We start from the raw sequence: 20,207 nt of genomic DNA on the forward strand, positions 1-20,207 counted from the left end.
ATAGGCCACAAATTACTGTTATCTTCCCATCCGGAAATATATCTGCGCAAGTAAACCGCAGTTTGATTGTGATTATTTCATTGCACACAGCTTTGAAATTGTAACTTATACCGGTAGTTGACAAGGGAGAGCATGCAGTTTGCAGACATATGTAAATTGTTAACACTAAAGATGGCTTTTTAATGATAGTTCCAATCCATGCAAATGTAGTACTTTTAGTGTAAAATGGGTGTACTATGGCCAGGTTTAGTGGGTGTGTTTGTTTAAATCAATATTCTGGGAAAAATAGCTGGGCCCCGTTCCACGAAGCGATCTTAGCCCTAAGATTACCTTAAGTGCATAGCTACCCTATGCATTTAAGTTGATCTTAGGGCTAAGATCGCTTCGTGGAACGGGACCCCGAACAACAGGGGTTGTCCTTTTCAGGGTATGTTGCCCCCAGGCAGGCAAATGTGCATAAACATCCGTGTCTCTACTATTAATAAATATGCTATATCCACTAACGATATATACACAAGCGTACGAGATGGGGTGCGTGGGGGGGGGGGGGGGGGAACTGCCCCCCCCCCCCCCCGCGGTGTTGTTAAAATGTGGTAAGTTTAGACCTTTTTACCATGTATTTCCGTCATTCTACCCGCAAACATAGTTGCAAGCCATACAAAAATGAGTTGTGATTCGTTTGCAACCGTATTGTAGTTGTTTGGCGATAATGCTAATATGAATAAATGCTGTTATCCAGATTCGGGAATTTTCGTTTCATTCGGGAAAAAAAAGGAGCTTGTACGCTTATGGCTATATAGAAAAATATAGCGTAAATAATTGTGGTCTGAGGCCACCTACAACTGAGCATGACGTCAGAAACCTAGACATTTTAAGTCGTTTATCACACACACACACATACACGAACGCACACACACAACAGCAATAATAACAACAACAACACTACCATTATCGCCACCACCATAACACTTATAGCAGTATGTTTTTCCATTCACTGTATCATTTATCACTTTATGCTGAAGTCAGGGACGTAGAGTGTGCAAAACTATAAAAAAAAGTTAGGGGGTTTCCTAGGCATGCTCTACCAAACTTTCTGGAGAATGTAATAATCGTAATTAAGTTTATAATAATAAGTTTAATACAACTTTATAATCTGGCTTTTGTCCTGAGATCTATGAGATGTATGTTAGTTAATTTTGAAAAATAATGTGCGAAGCAACGCCCCTGTCTGAAATGTACCACCCCAACCTCGAAATAAAAAGAAACACATCCACAAATACACCCCCCCACCCCCCCCCCAACCCCCCCAAAAAAAACCACAAAACAACAACAACAACAATAACAACCAAAACAAAAGCCAACCCACTCAAAACACCAAAACAAACACATACACAACTCATCCAAAACAAAATAAAACAATGACAACAATAAAACAGCAAAACCCAAATGATGAAAACCTCTAACATATTTTTTATTTCTTTTCTCTCTTTAGCCTGACGCTGCTTCTGCCCGCAAAAGTATCGCGGTTAACGAGACTCGCGGCCCGGCGACGGCGTTCGAACCCGACGACGATGACGACATGTACAGCGTCTCGGAGTACTCCACGGTGGGGAGGTCGAGCAAGAAGGGCAACCACAACGACGCAGACCACTACTACAAGGCCACGCTGTCGAAATCCACACTGCTGGAGCGACTGGTAGTGACTGAGACTTTTAAAGTGCCATGCTCATAGCTGAGATCGTCTTTAACCCCTCAAAAAACCCAAAACAAAAATAACAACAAACAACAACAACAACAAAAAACCCAACAACAGCAACACAAAAAAACAACAACTCCAAGTATTACAGGGCCTTCTAAAGTGCTATGCTTTTAGTTGAAATCGTCTTTCCAAAAAACACAAACACACACACCCCCCCCCCCCCCCACACCCCACATCATACAGGGCCTTCTAATGTACCATGCTTTTAGTTGAAATCGTCTTTAAAAAAATTTGTTCTTTTCTTACAACACACAAAACCCCCACATACTGGGCCTTCTAAAGTACCATGCTTTTAGTTGAAATCGTCTTTTAAAAAACAAAACACACACACACACACACACACACACACACACACACACACACACACACACACACACACACACACAAACACACACACACATCCCCTCCACATAAGGGCCTTCTAAAGTGCCATGCTTTTAGTTGAAATGGTATTTTTCTTTTTTTTCTTTTCTTAAAAAACCCTCACACGGAGCCTTTTAAAGTGCCATGCTCATAGTTGAGCTTTTCTAGTTTTTCACTCACACAGGGCCTTTTAAAGTGCCATGCTCATAGTTGAGCTTTTCTAGTTTTTCACTCACACAGGGCCTTTTAAAGTGCTATGCTCCTAATTCAAATTCTCAAGCTTTCCATTCATACGGGGCCTCATATTTGTTCTACTTTACACGACATTCTAAAGAAAGAAAGAAACCCGCTGTCGCCACTACATGGGCTACTCTTTCCGATTAGCAGCAAGGGATCTTTTATTTGCGCTTCCCACAGGCAGGATAGCACAAACCATGGCCTTTGTTGAACCATTTATGGATCACTGGTCGGTGTAAGTGGTTTACACCTACCCATTGAGCCTTGCGGAGCACTCACTCAGGGTTTGGAGTCGGTATCTGGATTAAAAATCCCATGCCTCGACTGGGATCCGAACCCAGTACCTACCAGCCTGTAGACACTGGCCTAACCACGACGCCACCGAGGCCGGTACGACGATATTCTAACTGCTCATAGTTCAAATGTTCTTGTTTCTCCACTCTACATAGCCTTTTAAAGTGCCATGGTCATAGTTGAGGTTATCTTGCTTTCCATTCATACTTGATCTTTAAAGTACTATTCTGATAGCTATTCGGCCGCGGTGGTGTCGTGGTTAAGCCATCGGACTACAGGCTGGTAGGTACAGATTTCGCAGCTCGGTACCGGCTTCAACCAAGAGCGAGTTTTAACGACTCAATGGGTAAGTGTAAGACCACTACACCCTCTTCTCTCTCACTAACCACTAACATCTAACAACTAACCCACTGTCCTGGATAGACAGCCCAGATAGCTGAGGTGTATGCCCAGGACAGCGTGCTTGAACCTTAATTGGATATAAGCATGAAAATAAGTTGAAATGAAATAAAGGATAGTGGAAAATATCTTGTTTTCCGCTTATACATGGCTTTTTATTATTGCTAATCTCATAGTCAAAATGTTCTTGCTTGCCATTCATCAGGGCCTTTTAAAATGTCATGCATCATCAGGGATTTGCTTTAAGGAGGAAGGAAATGTTTATTTAAGGACGCACTCAACACATTTTATTTACGGTTATATGGCGTCGGACATATGGTTAAGGACCACACAGATATTGAGGGAGGAAACCCGCTGTCGCCACTTCATGGGCTACTCTTTTCGATTAGCAGCAAGGTATCTTTTATATGCACCATCCCATAGACAGGATAGCACATACCACGGCCTTTGATGTACCAGTCGTGGTGCACTGGCTGGAGCGAGAAATAGCCCAATGGACCCTCTGACGGGGATCGATCCCAAACCGACCGCGCATCAAGCGAGTGCTTTACCACTGGGCTACGTCCTGTCCCTGTTTAAGGGGGAGGCTTAACAATGTAGTTCGGTGACGTTGATAGACAAGACTGCTTCTTTAATTTATACAAAGGCTGTCTCCAACAAATATATTTGCTATTTTTCATTTTTTGATATGTCGACAAATGAATAACAAAGCCACTAGTTGGATCTACAGTGCTATGTATTTGAGTAGTTTTTACTATGTTACAGATATTAAGAACACTGGAGTCCCGCTTTTCGCCACTACCCTAGAAGTCAAAAACAGATGTTATGTACAAACAGTACGGAAAGACAACACTAACATGACAGTTGCTTTGGAATTCCTTTCTTCTTTACGTTTGCGTCTGTGCAGTGCCAACCCATCTGCCTCCATTACATTACTTGACCTTTATGTTTATATCCATTTTGCACGAATTTCTTTATCGTTTTAGCCCAAATTTTATGATTTGCTCTAGCACTGGAGGGGCAGTTGTCCCCCCCCCCCCCTCCCGTCCCCTGTCTCGTACGTTTATGTTTGTATCCGATTAAAACATACAAACAAGGCGCAAAAATTAAATTTGTTTTATTTAACGACGCCACTAGAGCACATTGATTTTTTTTTATCTTATCATCGGCTATTGGACGTCAAACATATGGCCATTCTGACACGGTTTTACGAGGAAACCCGCTGTCGCCACATAGGCTACTGTTTTACGACAGGCAGCAAGGGATCTTTTATTTGCGCTTCCCACAGGCAGGATAGCACAAATCATGGCCTTTGTTGAACCAATTATGGATCACTGGTCGGTGCAAGTGGTTTACACCTACCCATTGAACCTTGCGGAGCACTCAGTCAGGGTTTGGAGTCGGTATCTGGATTAAAAAATCCCATGCCTTGACTGGGATCCGAACCCAGTACCTACCAGCCTGTAGACCGATGGCCTAACCACGACGCCACCGAGGCCATTTGACTATACATATACCTAATCCGTAATGCGTAATCCGCATCAGTCACTTTCTATGCACATGGGTTGGGTAGATTCCAATTATGCGTACTCCGTATGCGTATACGAATACACATATAGATTACAGATTAAAGGCATACTGTCACAGATTTAAAGACCTTATTTCTCAAAAAGATTATAATAAATGATAATTACATTAATTTTTGGAAACCAAATCTAGCTATCGTATCACCATAACTGAACCATGATGGAGTGAAATCCACGTCAACCCTCTTGGCAATATTAGTTTTTGAATTATGGACCATTTCCATAATTCAATAATTTTTACAAAATAGCATTAGTAAGTGGAGTATGGTGGTTACATAGATGGTTGAATAAAGTATATTTAGGGACAAATCAAATTTATATTTGTTTACGTAATACTTTGTTTGATCATTTAATAGGTGAGTGGTCTGTGACAATATGCATTTAATGGAATTTACGCCTAAGTCATGAAAGGCTGATTCTCACTATCGGTATACAAGTCTGGGTAGAATAAAGATTTCTAGTGAATTAATGTCTTGCAGGAATCCATCACTATGGACAACACGATTCCGGGGAAAGAAATTACGATGAAGACTGAAAACGGACAAATCAAGGAGGACACATCCCCGGAGGGGTCCAACGACAACACAGGGGACCTTGGGGCGTTTCCGCCGGAACCGGAAGACGTGTATGCGCCGATGCCCTCGAGCTTCACGACGTTTGCGCAGACGCGGTTCCAGATGAAGATACCGCCCACGTACTGCTGTGCCGCCCTTCAGCAGCCGCTGTTACCGAAACAGGACAAGAGAGATCATCTGGTTAGTCCTACAACAGTTTACAACCACAACGACGAAACAGCAACAACAACAGCAACAACAACAAAGAAAGAAAGATATAATACCTCCCCCCCAAATTAAAACAACGAAATCGAACAACTCAAATAGGCTTTATCAAATTCCTAACAACAAAAACAACACAAACAACAACAACAAAAAACAACAAAAACAACAACAAAAAACAACAACGACGACAACAACCCCCCCCCCCAAAAAAAAAACCCCAACAACACCCCAACAACAACAACAACAAAAACAACAGTACTGTAGAAAGCATTCTGGAGCACATGTATTTATTACTATGAAGAAAACAACAAAAAACTGAAAAACAACAATAAAAAGAAACCAAAAAGCAACCAACTCACCAAACAGAAACAATCTAACAAACAAACAAACGTACAAACAACAACAGAAAACATTATCGCAAGTTTGTGTGGTTATTATTGGCCTAAACGTGTTTGAAATATTAATTTCTTAAAGTTTGGTCCATAACATTTATTTCTAAGCTCAAAATAGTCTTCAAATTCACCAAAATGTTGTAATTTTATTTTCAAATGAGAAATGCTCTGGGGAAACTGTACTAGGAGCATTAAATAATAAACATTCCTCTCTAGGTTGCCATTGTAATTAAAGCTTCTCTGCGACTAAACAATTATAGAAGTGTTTGTGCCGTTCATATTTCAACATATTCAGACATTTTCTTTTCTTCTCCAGGCGTCTCTCTCAGCGTGGATAATGGTTTTGAGGATTATGGGAGATTTACCGGAACCGGATATGAGTCATATTCTGCAGTTACCAGGGGTCAGTATTTTAACTTAGAGGAAGAACATGATCATTTTAGATTTGAATAAAACTACAACAAATAATAATAATAATAATAATAATGATAATAATAATAAAAAAAATTACATTATTTAAAAAAAATATTGTTTTTCAAAATGTACCATTAAAAGTATTACAATATACACTTTGGTTAGTTAAAACATTAGGTTTTAAATGCCATTTAGCGGTGTTAAATCTAGAATAACCTACCTCAAAATAATAAAATCAGAATACGCTCATCTCCTAATTATATTAAATTGAACATGCTCTAAATTAACCTGAAACTATGCTAGACAGATGCCGAGTGCTGGGGCAGAAGGTACATTTCTCAATATAGAAATGACACTGACACTATACCAATACGTTACCTAAACAAATGTGTTGGACGTTTGTGTCGACTTTTGGTGAAGGTTAAATTTTCACTTTGACCTTAAAGCGACAAACCCTAGTTTAAAAAAACGCACGTTCGTCTAAGAAGTAATGGTTAATGAGACAAGCTCGAGTTATTTATGATGTTTAAACATCACAGACTTTAGCTTCTCTCTGTTATAACCTTATCCAAATGTGTGTTGCAGGTTTGTAGATTAACTAAACTTAATGTTCATTTTTACAGGCTGAAACTATAGGTTCTACGCCTTTAATGACGTATTAAATTTTAATTATAACTTTAAACATTACATATGTATGTTGAATCAGAAAATAGTTGTGACTATCATTGGCGTAGCGTGGGTTGCCAGCGCCCGGGGCAAGGCAAGTATTGCGCCCCTAACCAGTGTACCGTTAGCACTCCCCGCCCACGCTACGGCACTGGTGACTATTTACTAATTGACACATTGTTTTTAAACTAGGACCACCCTCAGGTAATATCGAGAGTGAAGGAGGCTTTCAAAAAGCGATACACGAAGAAAGAAATTGAAGAAGCACATAAAAACTATTCTGAACTGGTGAGTTTATATTATAGGGCAGGCCGTAGCCCAGTGGTGAAGTGCCCGCTTGATGCGCGGTCGGCCCGGGATCGATCCCCGTCGTTGGGTCCATTGGGCTATTTCACGCTCCAGCCAGTGCAGCACGACTGGTATATCAAAGGCCGTGGTATGTGCTATCCTGTCTGTGGGATGGTGCATTTAAAAGATCCCTTGCTACTAATGAAAAAATTTAGCGGGTTTCCTCTCAGACTATATGTAAAAATTACCAAATGTTTAACATCCAATAGCCGATGATTAATAAATCAATGTGCTTTAGTGGTGTCGTTAAACAAAACAAAACTAGAAACAAAATTAGAGCTATTTTCTTAAATAATTACATGACTTGTGACATCTTAAAGAAAAACTCCTGAGTGTACAACCATTGTAAAATGTTTCCGACCAATAGAACCTTGTCGATGACGTAACATACAAATTAAATACATTTTCTTGTTTAGAATATCAGTATCTGTATATCGTATGTGTTTGTGGTCGTATTTTAATGTTTGTAGCACTCAGTTTTTAATTTAATTCGTGATATATATTTTTTCGTACGTACAAAATTATTGGGAGGTAAAATCCTGTTTGGGCTACTACAAGCATTAGGACAACAACAAACACCTTGTAAATACAGACACTGATATTCTATATATGAAAATGTATTTAATTTGTATGTTATATAATCGAAACGGCTCTGTTGGTCGGAAACATTTTACAATGGTTGTAAACTCGGGACTGTCCCTTTAATTTATTGTTACATGGGAAGTGTATCAGTTTATTAGAACACACACTAAACCATTAACGTATAATACCCTATTGCCATTTTATCTCACAGTCACCATGCATAAAAAGTAAAACATAATTTGGAATTTTCATTTCGGTGGCGTCGTGGTTAAACCATCGGACATAAGTCTGCTAGGTACAGGGTTCGCAACCCGGTACCGGCTCCCACCCAGATCGAGTTTTTACAACTCACTGGGTAGGTGTAAGACCACTACACCCTCTTCTCTCTCATTAACCACTGACAACTAACCCACAGTCCTGGACAGACAGCCAAAATAGCTGAGATGTGCACCCAGGACAGCGTGCTTGAACCTTAATTGAATATAAGCACGAAAATAAGCTAAAATGAAATGAATTAAATAGGTGTAAAAAGAATTGTGTCCGACAATTCGACCATTCAATATATTTTGTTTTTCAATTTTAAAAATTAATTTGTAAGTAAAAAGAGTAAAAATTTAGAGTAAAAACTAAAATATTCGACCGAACCTATTTGTTTTCAAGCTGTTCCCGGAAACGCATTTTTGTTTTAGGCCTTAACAATATTCCCAAACACATTGTACATGTATCATATAATTAAAAAAAATAGTTTGGTTTAAACGACACCACTAGAGCACATTGGTTTATTAATCATCAGCTAGTAGATGTCAAACATTTGGTAATGTTTTGATATATTATAGTCTTAGAAAGGAAACCCGCTGCATTTTTACATTAGTAGCAAGGAATCTTTTATATGCACCACACAGCAGACAGGATAGCACGTACCACAGCCTTTGGTATACCAGTCGTGGTGTGTATCATATAATGATTTGTGAAACAATAATAATTAAAATTGTTTGAATTATTTTTTAACCTAATTAAAAAAGAAAAAGAAGAAAAAAAGAAAAAAAAAACACGGAAAAAAACAAGAAGAGAAAGAAAATGAAAAAACAAGACAACAAAAGTAAAAATGAAAAAAGAACACGTAAAATAAAATAAAATGAATAATGGTAGAACCCATCAATAAAAAATACAGTGAAACCTCTAAAACCCGGACCCTCTGGTAACCGGAATTCCCTCAAAACCGGACGTTTTTCATAGTCCCTTTTCAAATATCTGTGCAGAAGAGTACGTCTCGAAACCGGATATCTCTTAAAACCGGACCTTTTACTTGGTCCCAAGGGTGTCCGGTATAGACGAGTTTCACTGTACACTTCTGTTTTTATTAAAGGAACTATCCTGAGTTGGCAGCCATTGTAAGATGTTTGCGATAACAGAGCCTTGTTGGCGACTACTATGTCATACTAAATACATTTTCTTGTTTAAAATATCAGTGTCTGTATATCGAATGTGTTTGCTGTCGTATACTATTGTTTGTAGATCTCAGTTTTTACTTTAATTTGTTATATATATTTTTTCGTACCTACGAAATTATTGGAAGGTAAAATCCAGTTTGGGCTACTACAAGCATTAGGCTAACAACAGACACCTTGTAAATACAGACACTGATATTTTAAATAAGAAATGTATTTAATTTGTATGTTACGTCATCGAAAAGGCTCTGTTGGTCGAAAACATTTTACAATGGTTATAAACTCAGGACTGTCACTTTAATTTATTATTATATGGGGGTGGGGGAGTGTGTCAGCGGATTGGAATATGCACTAAACCATTATCAGTCACCATGCATAAAACGTAAAACTTAATTTGGAATTTTTATTTCGGTGTCGTCGTGGTAAAGCCATCGGACATAAGGTTCGTAACCCGGTACCGGCTCCCACCCAGAGCGAGTTTTAACGACTCAATGGGTAGTTGTAAGACCACTACACCCTCTCTCTCTCTCTCTCTCTCTCTCTCTCTCTCTCTCTCTCTCTCTCTCTCTCTCTCTCTCTCTCTCTCTCTCTCTCTCTCTCTCTCTCTCTCTCTCTCTCTCTCTCTCTCTCTCTCTCTCTCTCTCTCTCTCTCTCTCTCTCTCTCTCACTCTCACTCTCACTCTCACTCTCACTCTCACTAACCACTAACCACTAACAATTAACAACTAACCCACTGTCCTGGACATACAGCCCAGATAGGTGAGGTGTGTAAATACAGACACTGATATTTTAAATAAGAAAATGTATTTAATTTGTATGTTACGTCAATGAAAAGGCTCTATTGGTCGGAAACATTTTACAATGCTTGTAAACTCAGGACTGGCCCTTTAAATGCTATTTTTTTTCTTCTGTTATTTTGTTTTCCAGTTTAAGAATCCAATGTCTGAGATGACAGACTTGCCTTTTATTAGCGATGGTCGTGAGTCGATGTTGGAGAAAGTCCAGTACGTGTGTGCCATGGGAATCTACAGAACTGACCTCAGGTTAGAATGAATGAATGAATGAATGAATGAATGAATGGATGGATGGATGGATGGATGAATGGATGAAAGAATGAATGAATGGATGAATTAATGAATTAATGGATGGATGAATGAATTAATGGATGGATGGATGGATGGATGAATGAATGGATGGATGGATGGATGGATGGATGGATGAATGAATGAATGAATGAATGAATAAATGATTGAATGAATGAATGAATGAATGCATGAATGAATGAATGAATGAATGAATGAATGAATGAACGGATGTTTAACGACATCCCAGCACGAAAAAATACATCGGATATTAGGTGTCAAATTATAGACCTCAGGTTAGAGTCAGTCATTTTCATTTCAGTTTTATTTACATGCCTATGTCTAATTAAAAGCAGCATCGCGAGACAGTTAACATACAAAATATCGCAACAATATTGCTTAGAAATATTTATATTTTAATTTGTCCCAAAAATATACTGAAAACCAAAAGAAACGCAAATCAGTATTGTGGTTGGTTTCATTATAAATGTTTACTTGAATACAAATGCTCAATTCTGTGAAGGAAGGAAATGTTTTATTTGACGACGCACTCAACACATTTTATTTACGGTTATATGGCGTCAGACATATGGTTAAGGGCCACACAGATATTGAGATAGGCAACCCGCTGTCGCCACTTCATGGGCTACTCTTTTCGATTAGCAGCAAGAGATCTTTTATATGCACCATCCCACAGAGAGGATAGCATATACCACGGCCTTTGATGTACCAGTCGTGGTGCACTGGCTGGAAAAAGAAATAGCCCAATGGGTCCACTGACGGGGATCGATCCCAGACCAACCGTGCATCAAGCGAACGCTTTACCACTGGGCTACGTCTCAGGTTAGAGCCAATCATTTTCATTGCAGTATTATTTTCATGCCTATATCTAACTAAAGGCGGCATCGCGAGACAGTTAACATACAAACAATCGCAACAATACTGTTTAGAAAAAAATATTTATATTTTAATTTGTCCCGAAAATATACTGAAAACCAAAAGAAACGCAAATCAGTATTGTGGCTAGTTTCATTACAAATGTTTACTTGAATACAACTGCTCGATTCTGTGAAATGATACACATTACAAAGGCCATGGTATGTACTATCCTGTCTGTGGGATGGTGCATATAAAAGATCCCTTACTGCTAATCGAAAAGAGTAGCACATAAAGTGGCGACAGCGGGTTTCCTCTCTCATTATCTGTGTGGTCTATAACGATATGTCTGACGCCATATAACTGTAAATAAAATGTGTTGAGTGCGTCGTTAAAAAAAAAAAAAAATTGATACACATTATACCAGTCTTTAATTCTACTGCATCTCGTGTGTTAATCCATTAAAAAAAATGTTACAGCTTAAAATTATATTTGTTCTTTTTTATGTTTTGAAACGATTTTTAAACTATTAAAGGGACATACCCTAGTTTGTAAACACTAGGGCATATTTTTTTACTATTAGAGCAGTTTTTGATAACTAAAGTCATACTTTACTTAGATTTTATTGTTTAGATTATCCATTTTCGTACATTCAAAGTGTTTTTGGTCGTCCTGGTCTTTTTAATATCACAAAATGCATTTCCTATATTATTAAAAACGCACATGTGTCTGAGAAGTAACAGCTATGGAGTCCAGTTTTAGTCTATTTTTAGAGGGTATTTCACTATTTCAAAGTCAGAGACTTATGTTTCACTCAGTTGTAACTTTATCGAAATGTGTTACAGGTTTGTAGATTAACTAAACTTAGTGTGCATTTTCATGGGCTGAAACTAGGGTCTGTCCCTTTAATAAACTAATATTCACTGGGGGGGTTTCTTAATCTCGAGTATATACTTCTCTTTGAATATTTAACTTTTTGTATATTCTTGTAATAGTTGTAGTCGCCGTTATTGTTATATGGTCATTATTGTATGTTATTAGGAGAGGGCCTCGTAAGTTGGATAACTTGTGACCAATCCATTTGTACATTATATGCAATAAAATACGTTTCAATCAATGTAGGGATGAGCTGTACTGCCAGCTGTGTAAACAGCTGACGAACAACCCGTCACGGAACAGCATGATGAGGGGCTGGGTTCTCATGATGCTGCTTGCAGGATGTTTCACCCCGTCAGAGAAGGTGAGTTTTGTGCCAGAACAATCTGATTAAAATTAGCTCTACTGGTCTACCAGTAGAGCTAACAGCCTTGCGTGGACTCCCATGTCCAGATGACATTTTATCTACAGTGAAACCCCTCTAAACCGAACATCCATAGGACCAAGACAAATGTCCGGTATTAAGAGGGATCTGGTTTAGAGAGGTTATGTTCTGTCCCGATTTTAAAAAGGGACTGGGTAAAATGTCCGGTTTTGAAGGAATTCCGGTTCACAAAGGGTGCGGTCTTGAGAGGTATATAAATAACAATTTAAATATCGACCAATCGGAAGCATACAAATTCTAAAAATATCGGGCGAGACTATTTATGCAATAGGCGAACTTGTTGGTCTATTTCAACATTGCAAAAAAACAAAAAACCTAAAAAAAAACAAAAACAACAACAACAAAAAAACAACCCAGGGGGAAAAGTGCAGTAATAAACTCTGGATTGTATACTAGTATAAACTGATTTTATGGCTATACCATCACGGTTTTGTTTTTCGTCTTGAAACGAATTTTATATAAAATGTTATATTGAAATTAGTTTCCGGCATACTTCGTAATTCACCCGAATCATTTCGTATACCCTCGGCAGAATCCCGGATGTTTTCAACTTCTTTCAAATCACTGGCATGATTTTGCAAGTAAGGTTTTGATTGGTCGAATGAAAGGTCAACTGGACATGAGCTCCAACGGGCTACTGTTAGATCCACATGTAATAGTGGAGCTAATTTTAATTAGATTGGTGCCAGAAGTAGCCACTGAACGCTCTTCTGAAATCGTTAGTTGTTTGTTGCTAACGCTTGCCTGACTGGTTGATGCAAGTTCAGCATCTGTTTGTCGCTAATGCTTGCCTGACTGGTAGATGCAAGTTCAGCATCTGTTTGTCGCTAACGCTTGCCTGACTGGTAGATGCAAGTTCAGCATCTGTTTGTCGCTAACGCTTGCCTGATTGGTAGATGCAAGTTCAGCATCTGTTTGTCGCTAACGCTTTCCTGATTGGTAGATGCAAGTTCAGCATCCGTTTGTTGCTAACGCTTTCCTGATTGGTAGATGCAAGTTCAGCATCCGTTTGTCGCTAACGCTTGCCTGATTGGTAGATGCAAGTTCAGCATCCGTTTGTTGCTAACGCTTTCCTGACTGGTTGATGCAAGTTCAGCATCTGTTTGTCGCTAACGCTTGCCTGGCTGGTTGATGCAAGTTCAGCATCTGTTTGTCACTAACGCTTGCCTGGCTGGTTGATGCAAGTTCAGCAACTGTTTGTCACTAACGCTAGCCAGACTTGTGTTTAGGATACACGTTGAACCGAAGGATCACAACTGCGAAAAACGACTGGCTGAATTGAATCCTGACTAAACCTAGGACTAAAGCTGATAGCTAATGGCTGATGTGTGTCACGAGTGGACACAAGAAAGAAGCACCTATCGCGGTTGGAGAGATAAGGACTGGGATGCGGAGTTGGACAGAGAAAGAAGTTGAAAGATAGGGGGAGATGCAGGGCCCTGTTAAAGAAACAGTAGAGCAAGAAACAGAGCACAGTCAGTGGCGGATCCAGAAAATCCATTTAGGAGGGGTGGACAATGATATGAGGCGGAATGCCAATGGAACTTTTGGGGAGGTTTGGAGTGGATCGTAAAAAAAAATGAAAATGAATATATAATAAAATTATAACTGTCACAAAATTATGGGGGGGGGGGGGGGGAGGGCCCCTGGGGCCCCCTAGATCCGCCTCTGACAGTAATGTAATATTTTCTTCAGCTAGTTAAAAAGGCGTTTTTAAAGTTAAAAAGTTAAAGTCCACTCGTAGTAAAAGTGACCTAAACCTGATTAAACCAAATGTAGTGTAATTTTCAGCAACATTATTTCCTTGCAGTTTGCGCCATGTTTTGAAACCTTTCTCCGAGATGGACCTGCCGAGTATGCGCAGAAGGTTGATCGGATCCTCAGACGAACAGGTCTCGTGGGCACGCGCAGTTTCCCGCCAAGCTGGCTAGAGTTTCAGGTAAACATGTTCTGAGAACCGTGACCGGATTCGACGGACATCGGGTCTAAGACCGTATTCAAATGAACAAGTAAATCAGTAAACGAAAGAAAGAAAGCACGAACGAACGAACAAATGAATGAATGAATGAATGAAAGAATGAAATGAATGAATGAATGAATGAAAGAATGAATGAATGAATGAATGAATGAAAGAATGAATGAATGAATGAATGAAAGAATGAATGAATGAATGAATGAATGAATGAATGAATGAATGAATGAATGAATGAATGAATGAATGAATGAAAGAATGAAAGAATGAATGAATGAATGAATGAATGAAAGAATGAATGAATGAATGAATGAAAGAATGAATGAATGAAAGAATGAATGAATGAATGAATGAATGAATGAATGAATGAATGGCTAATAATTCCACTTGCATGTGCAACGGTTGAACCATCCACCGATTGACTGCAAACATATTTTATTGTACAAAGAACAAAAGAATTGGGCACAAGTTTGACAACTTCATACAATATACTTGGTGACCTATATTACATAGCTGTAAATATAAACTACATGTATACATTCAAGGATAACCAGTGGATGGAAATGAATTATATACAAAAGAATGTGAAGGAAAAAATATGATGCAAAAGATTACACAAACAGTACATCACTTGCAGTTAAACTCGCTGTCACATTTACAAATAATCCTTATTCTAATTTAAATAATACTTTATTAATCAAAACGATGAGGGTTTTTTTTTGTTAGTTTTAAAAAAAATATATTTCAACATAAGTAAATATTTCTTTATTATTAGCATCGATTAATGTGCTTCGACCATATAACAGTCAATGTAAATCTATTTGTTGAAAATGCTGTAGGAATTACACAGAATCTGTCTCTGTTGTTCATACCGGCCTCGGTGGCATCGTGGTTAGGCCATCGGTCTACAGGCTGGTAGGTACTGGGTTCGGATCCCAGTCGAGGCATGGGATTTTTAATCCAGATACCGACTCCAAACCCTGAGTGAGTGCTCCGCACGCTCAATGGGTAGGTGTAAACCACTTGCACCGACCAGTGATCCATAACTGGTTCAACAAAGGCCATCGTTTATGCTATCCTGCATTTTACATTGGAAGAAAAAATGGATATTGTTTTCTAATCTGTATCCACAGTTACACGAAGGGTAAGTCCACATCTGTAGAAATCGGCGACCCCCTGCTTCAAGCGAATTGTCTTTCTTTAAAATATATTCTCAGCAGGAGAATGGTAGAAACCTCTCTGGAAACTTCTCTAGAAACTTCGCGCACCACAGTCTAAACCTCTGGCACAATTCACTGCATATGCACCTGGACTCATCAGCACGAATAATAATAAAAATAATTTAAAAAAGGAAATTCGATTTGAACACAAGAATCGATTCCTCAAACCCCTTTCCCTCTGCACACACGCCAGGAAACCTAGGGTTGAAAGTGTCAACGAAATACCATTATTCTTCAGGCTGCCAAGAACAGCAAGCCGATCCTGATACCGATCACGTTCATGAACAACGATCGCCTGCTGCTGGAGGTGAGGGGGGGGGGGGGGGGGGGGGGGGGGGGGGGGGGGTGGGGGGGGGGGGGGGGGGGGGGGGGGGGGGGGGGGGGGGGGGGGGGGGGGGGGGGGGGGGGGGGGGGGGGGGGGGGGGGGGGGGGGGGGGGTGGGGGGGGGGGGGGGGGGGGGGGGGGGGGGGGGGGGGGGGGGGGGGGGGGGGGGGGGGGGGGGGGGGGGGGGGGGGGGGGGGGGGGGGGGGGGGGGGGGGGGGGGGGGGGGGGGGGGGGGGGGGGGGGGTGGGGGTGGGGGGGGGGGGGGGGGGGGGGGGGGGGGGGCGGTGGGGGGGGGGGGGACGCGGCCTCCACGGTGAAGGAACTGTGCTGGCAGATCTGCGAGATGGTGGACATCAAGCAGAAACAGGGATTCTCCGTCTACATCTGTCTGCAGCAGAAGGTGGGCCTTAAAGATCCACGGTCTCTTCTAGATCTGTTTGATGTTCTTCATCTAGAAACTAAACAAAGCGTTGTGTTAAATATCCTGTCTAATTCGTAATATTCTTGTTTTCATCTCTTTTCAACTTCTAATCTTCCTCTGGAAACAGAATCATTGTTATTTGTAAAATATCCTGTCGAATTCTTTATATAATCCCGCCTTCTCCTCTCGGGCCTAAAGATCCACGGTCTTCTCTCTGCTCTCTCCATCTACCCTCTCTGTGCTCTCCCTCTCTCTCCTCTCTTCTCCTTCTCTCTCTCGGTATGGGCTCTCTGTATCTCTCTCTCTGGGGATTTCCTCTCCCTCTCTCTTCTCTCTCTCTCTCTCTCTCTCTCTCTCTCTCTCTCTCTCTCTCTCTTTCTCTCTCTCTGAGGGATTTCTCTCTTATCTGTCTCTGTCTCTCTCTCTCTCTCTCTCTCTCTCTCTCTCTCTCTCTCTCTCTCTCTCTCTCTCTCTCTCTGATCACAACTCTTCAACTTTGTTACTTTTTTCACCTACGTTATCTTGCTTTGGTGTTTAAAAAAAAAAATCCATTCTTCCATTTTCTTCCATTGTAATTTATTTATCAATCCATATGTTTCCAAGTCTTCTGATTTCTCTTCTCAACCTCTGTCTCTTTTCCATTATGTGTAACACTATCCTTCCCGTCTTTCGTCTGTTTGTTTCTCCGATTGATTAATTTTGTTTGTTTTGTTGGTAAATCTACACAAATACAATCAGAAGTATGATGTATTGTGTTGATGATCTTGCGAAAATAAAACGTATCTGAATAATAATTATTACAAATGTTAGGTATGGATGTTTGAACAACATAGTGACCTTGAGTATTATTAATTTGTGTTTCTGAATAAGCTAATCTAAACAATGACGTTGACCACTCTCGTCTGTAGATCTCCTGTCTTGGCCACGGCCTACACAGGATCCTAGATGCCATATCCGAGTGTGAGCAGCGCACCAGGGAGCTGGGAATGAAGGAGAGCAGCGCCCTCTGGCGACTCTACTTCCGGAAGGAATATTTCACACCTTGGCACGACGCCAAGCTCGATCCTGCTGGAACTGACGTCATATACCAGCAAATCATGCGCGGGATATCACTCGGCGAATATAAATGCCAAAATGTAAATATCTTCGGCTAGAACTTCGAATCCAAGGAGTTCAAATAATTGACTTATATAGTCAAAACTACACCCTTAATAAACGGAAACGTTTTTCCATAAAGTTTCCGCTGACTGCAATTCAAAATTGTTCATTGCCAATTTAAAATATAGTTTATATAAAATATATAAATGTAAATATATAGATACGGTTTTTTTTATATAAATATGTAAATTTTTATAATATATTTTAATATAATAAATTCTATAGCATAAAAAAACAAGAAATGAGTGGTCATTCTAGCTACAATATCGACTTCTCAGATGGGTCTGATTCATAATTGCATATGACCGACATATATCTTGGTCCAACAAAAGTTGAGGCATTTTATATAAAGATACAAAACATAACTGGAGTTTTGCGAGATGACATTTAACGGACACGCATGAACGTGGTATTCTATTCCTTACATAATGCTCAAAGGACAGATTTAAATGCTTGCAAAGTTAATTTATACACCATAGGCAGTAATCAGTGATGTAATTAAACAACAATATTTTTTTTTAACTTTTCAGATAAAATGTTTACCTGTATAATTGTTTCTTTCTCACAGGAAGACATGTACGTTCTCCTTGGAGCTCAGAAGTATTATTTAGAATATTCGGACCAAATCGACGAGACCCAACTGGATTTCCTTGCCAAGAACTGGTTCCCTAAGATATGGATCGAGGAGTTTGGCTCGGGATATTTCGTGAAGAAGGTCATGGACGCCGTGAAGACCAACTTCTCCAAAAAGCAGAGAAGCAAGGAGTCGATCAAGATGGACATTGTGACGTTCGCTATAGACAAGTGGTCGCTGTTGTTTTCCAGGTTCTATGACGCGACCAAGTTCGTGGGGGCGGGCGTGGGTTGGGCAGATATCATAATAGGACTCAGTGGGAAGGGCATGTGTGTGCTGGATGATGGTGACGCCATTAGGATACAGATACCATTCTATGAGATGTCAAAGGTCAAGAGAACGAGGTGTGTATATTAAATTATTCTTGTGTATCGTGTTTGTATCCTGCAACCATCGTTTCTATTGACAGAATATGATGACGGATAGAGCAAAGTCATATCCTGCTACTAACGGGATATGACTTTTGACGTCATTCATGTGACGTCACACACATAAGACTACATTACAAAATCGCTCATTTGACCTTAAGGTCATCGTACAATGTAGCTGAAATAACAGAAATAATAGCTTTCCCCCTTATTTTGTATGGTCGGCAGGATACAGATAATAACTAGTTAATGACGTCGGATATCTGCTTTATCCTGTTCAGGCCGAGTGAGGAATTTCGCATTCTTACCTTCACAGGATAAAACAGTTATCCGACGTCATTAACTAGTTATTCTCTATTTATATTCCCTGCGGTCACTCATAACAAGGAAAATATTTTCCATATTTTCTTAATGAGAAATATTCTGCACTGGTGTAACATACAACATTATGTAGTCGGTAATAAATATGACATTATCAGGATTTGGCAAACACAAAATGACGTCATGTAGTTTAAAGAGTTTACGTTCACGACTCTTTTTTTTTTTTTTTCAGTGTTAAATTTATAACAACATTGTCATTTTAATGCAATTCATTATAGATTTGTTTTAGCAGAATAAAGAGAACTTTTGTTTTTGAAAATTATCTGTGAGCGTGATTAAAATACAAAGTTATAGCAATACTCAGAACAGTGCGTAAAGTGGTTTACATCGTTTGTATACATGTACGTGCATGTTCGTCGAAAATAAAGTCTTTTAGAGAGAAAAAATAGCTGGGGTAATAAATAGAATAACAAAATCGGTACCAGTTATTATCAAATTTATGCCCCTCGTGAAATAATATTTAATTGTCACTAGCTAAAGCTCGGAACATAAATTTAATAATAACTGGTTACTCGTTTATTATCGTCTACGTATTCACTTGTGCTACATCACGTCACGTCACGTCACGTCACGTCACGTCATGTTACCAAAAATAGCAAGTATTGTTTGCTGCTATTAACGAATTGAAATACATAGCAAATACATTTTATGCATCAAATGTACATAAATTTGCCCCATCCCACTAAATAAACCCTGCAGTATACGGCTACTATGATATTCACAATATTTACAACAAAAACAAACCCCAAACAAAACAAACAAAAAAGAACCAAACAACAAAAAAGCAACAACAGAAATGCAGTATATATTGTTGATTATATATACTACTCAAAAGAATTTAAGGGTCAAACATATAACCAAATAAGGAAGATTGATGATGTAAACACACCAAAAATTTAATTTATTGTTCCATATAAACGTCACTGTATACAAAAAGCACATACATGCTCAAAGTTGAAGGTGTAACTTTGGGTGAATCCACCCCTGCGGTGATCAGACGTCTGAAGAGTGATCATGAAGGTTGGCTGGTTATCCCGAACTCTCCTGCCTAATTCGTACCCAGGCGTTCTCTATTGGGGCCAAGTCAGGCGAATATGCTGGCCAATCCATCCTGGCGATACCTTGTTGTCTGAGAAAGTCCGTTACCACCCTGGCGCGGTGGGGTCTTGCATTGTCATCCTGC

The 20,207-nt window shown here is 39.6% G+C and overlaps 1 protein-coding gene across 2 annotated transcripts in view; it reads left to right on the forward strand.

The window, feature by feature from the left end:
* LOC121373667 (myosin-VIIa-like) overlaps positions 1-20,207 on the forward strand; it is a 66,221-nt gene that overhangs the window by 11,005 nt on the left and 35,009 nt on the right. For both annotated transcript variants that reach the window (XR_005958112.1, XM_041500391.1), the window contains exons 2-12: positions 1,493-1,696; positions 5,118-5,393; positions 6,126-6,212; positions 7,082-7,177; positions 10,195-10,310; positions 12,348-12,465; positions 14,357-14,485; positions 15,977-16,047; positions 16,360-16,462; positions 17,392-17,619; positions 18,210-18,619. Coding sequence is in view for 1 of the 2 variants with exons in the window: in XM_041500391.1 (XP_041356325.1) it covers positions 1,493-1,696; positions 5,118-5,393; positions 6,126-6,212; positions 7,082-7,177; positions 10,195-10,310; positions 12,348-12,465; positions 14,357-14,485; positions 15,977-16,047; positions 16,360-16,462; positions 17,392-17,619; positions 18,210-18,619 (1,838 nt within the window). In the remaining variant the exon portion in view is untranslated. The remainder of the gene's footprint in view (positions 1-1,492; positions 1,697-5,117; positions 5,394-6,125; positions 6,213-7,081; positions 7,178-10,194; positions 10,311-12,347; positions 12,466-14,356; positions 14,486-15,976; positions 16,048-16,359; positions 16,463-17,391; positions 17,620-18,209; positions 18,620-20,207) is intronic.

The sequence above is a fragment of the Gigantopelta aegis genome, chromosome 1, assembly GCF_016097555.1.
Source record: "Gigantopelta aegis isolate Gae_Host chromosome 1, Gae_host_genome, whole genome shotgun sequence".
Classification (NCBI taxonomy): Eukaryota; Metazoa; Mollusca; class Gastropoda; order Neomphalida; family Peltospiridae; genus Gigantopelta; species Gigantopelta aegis.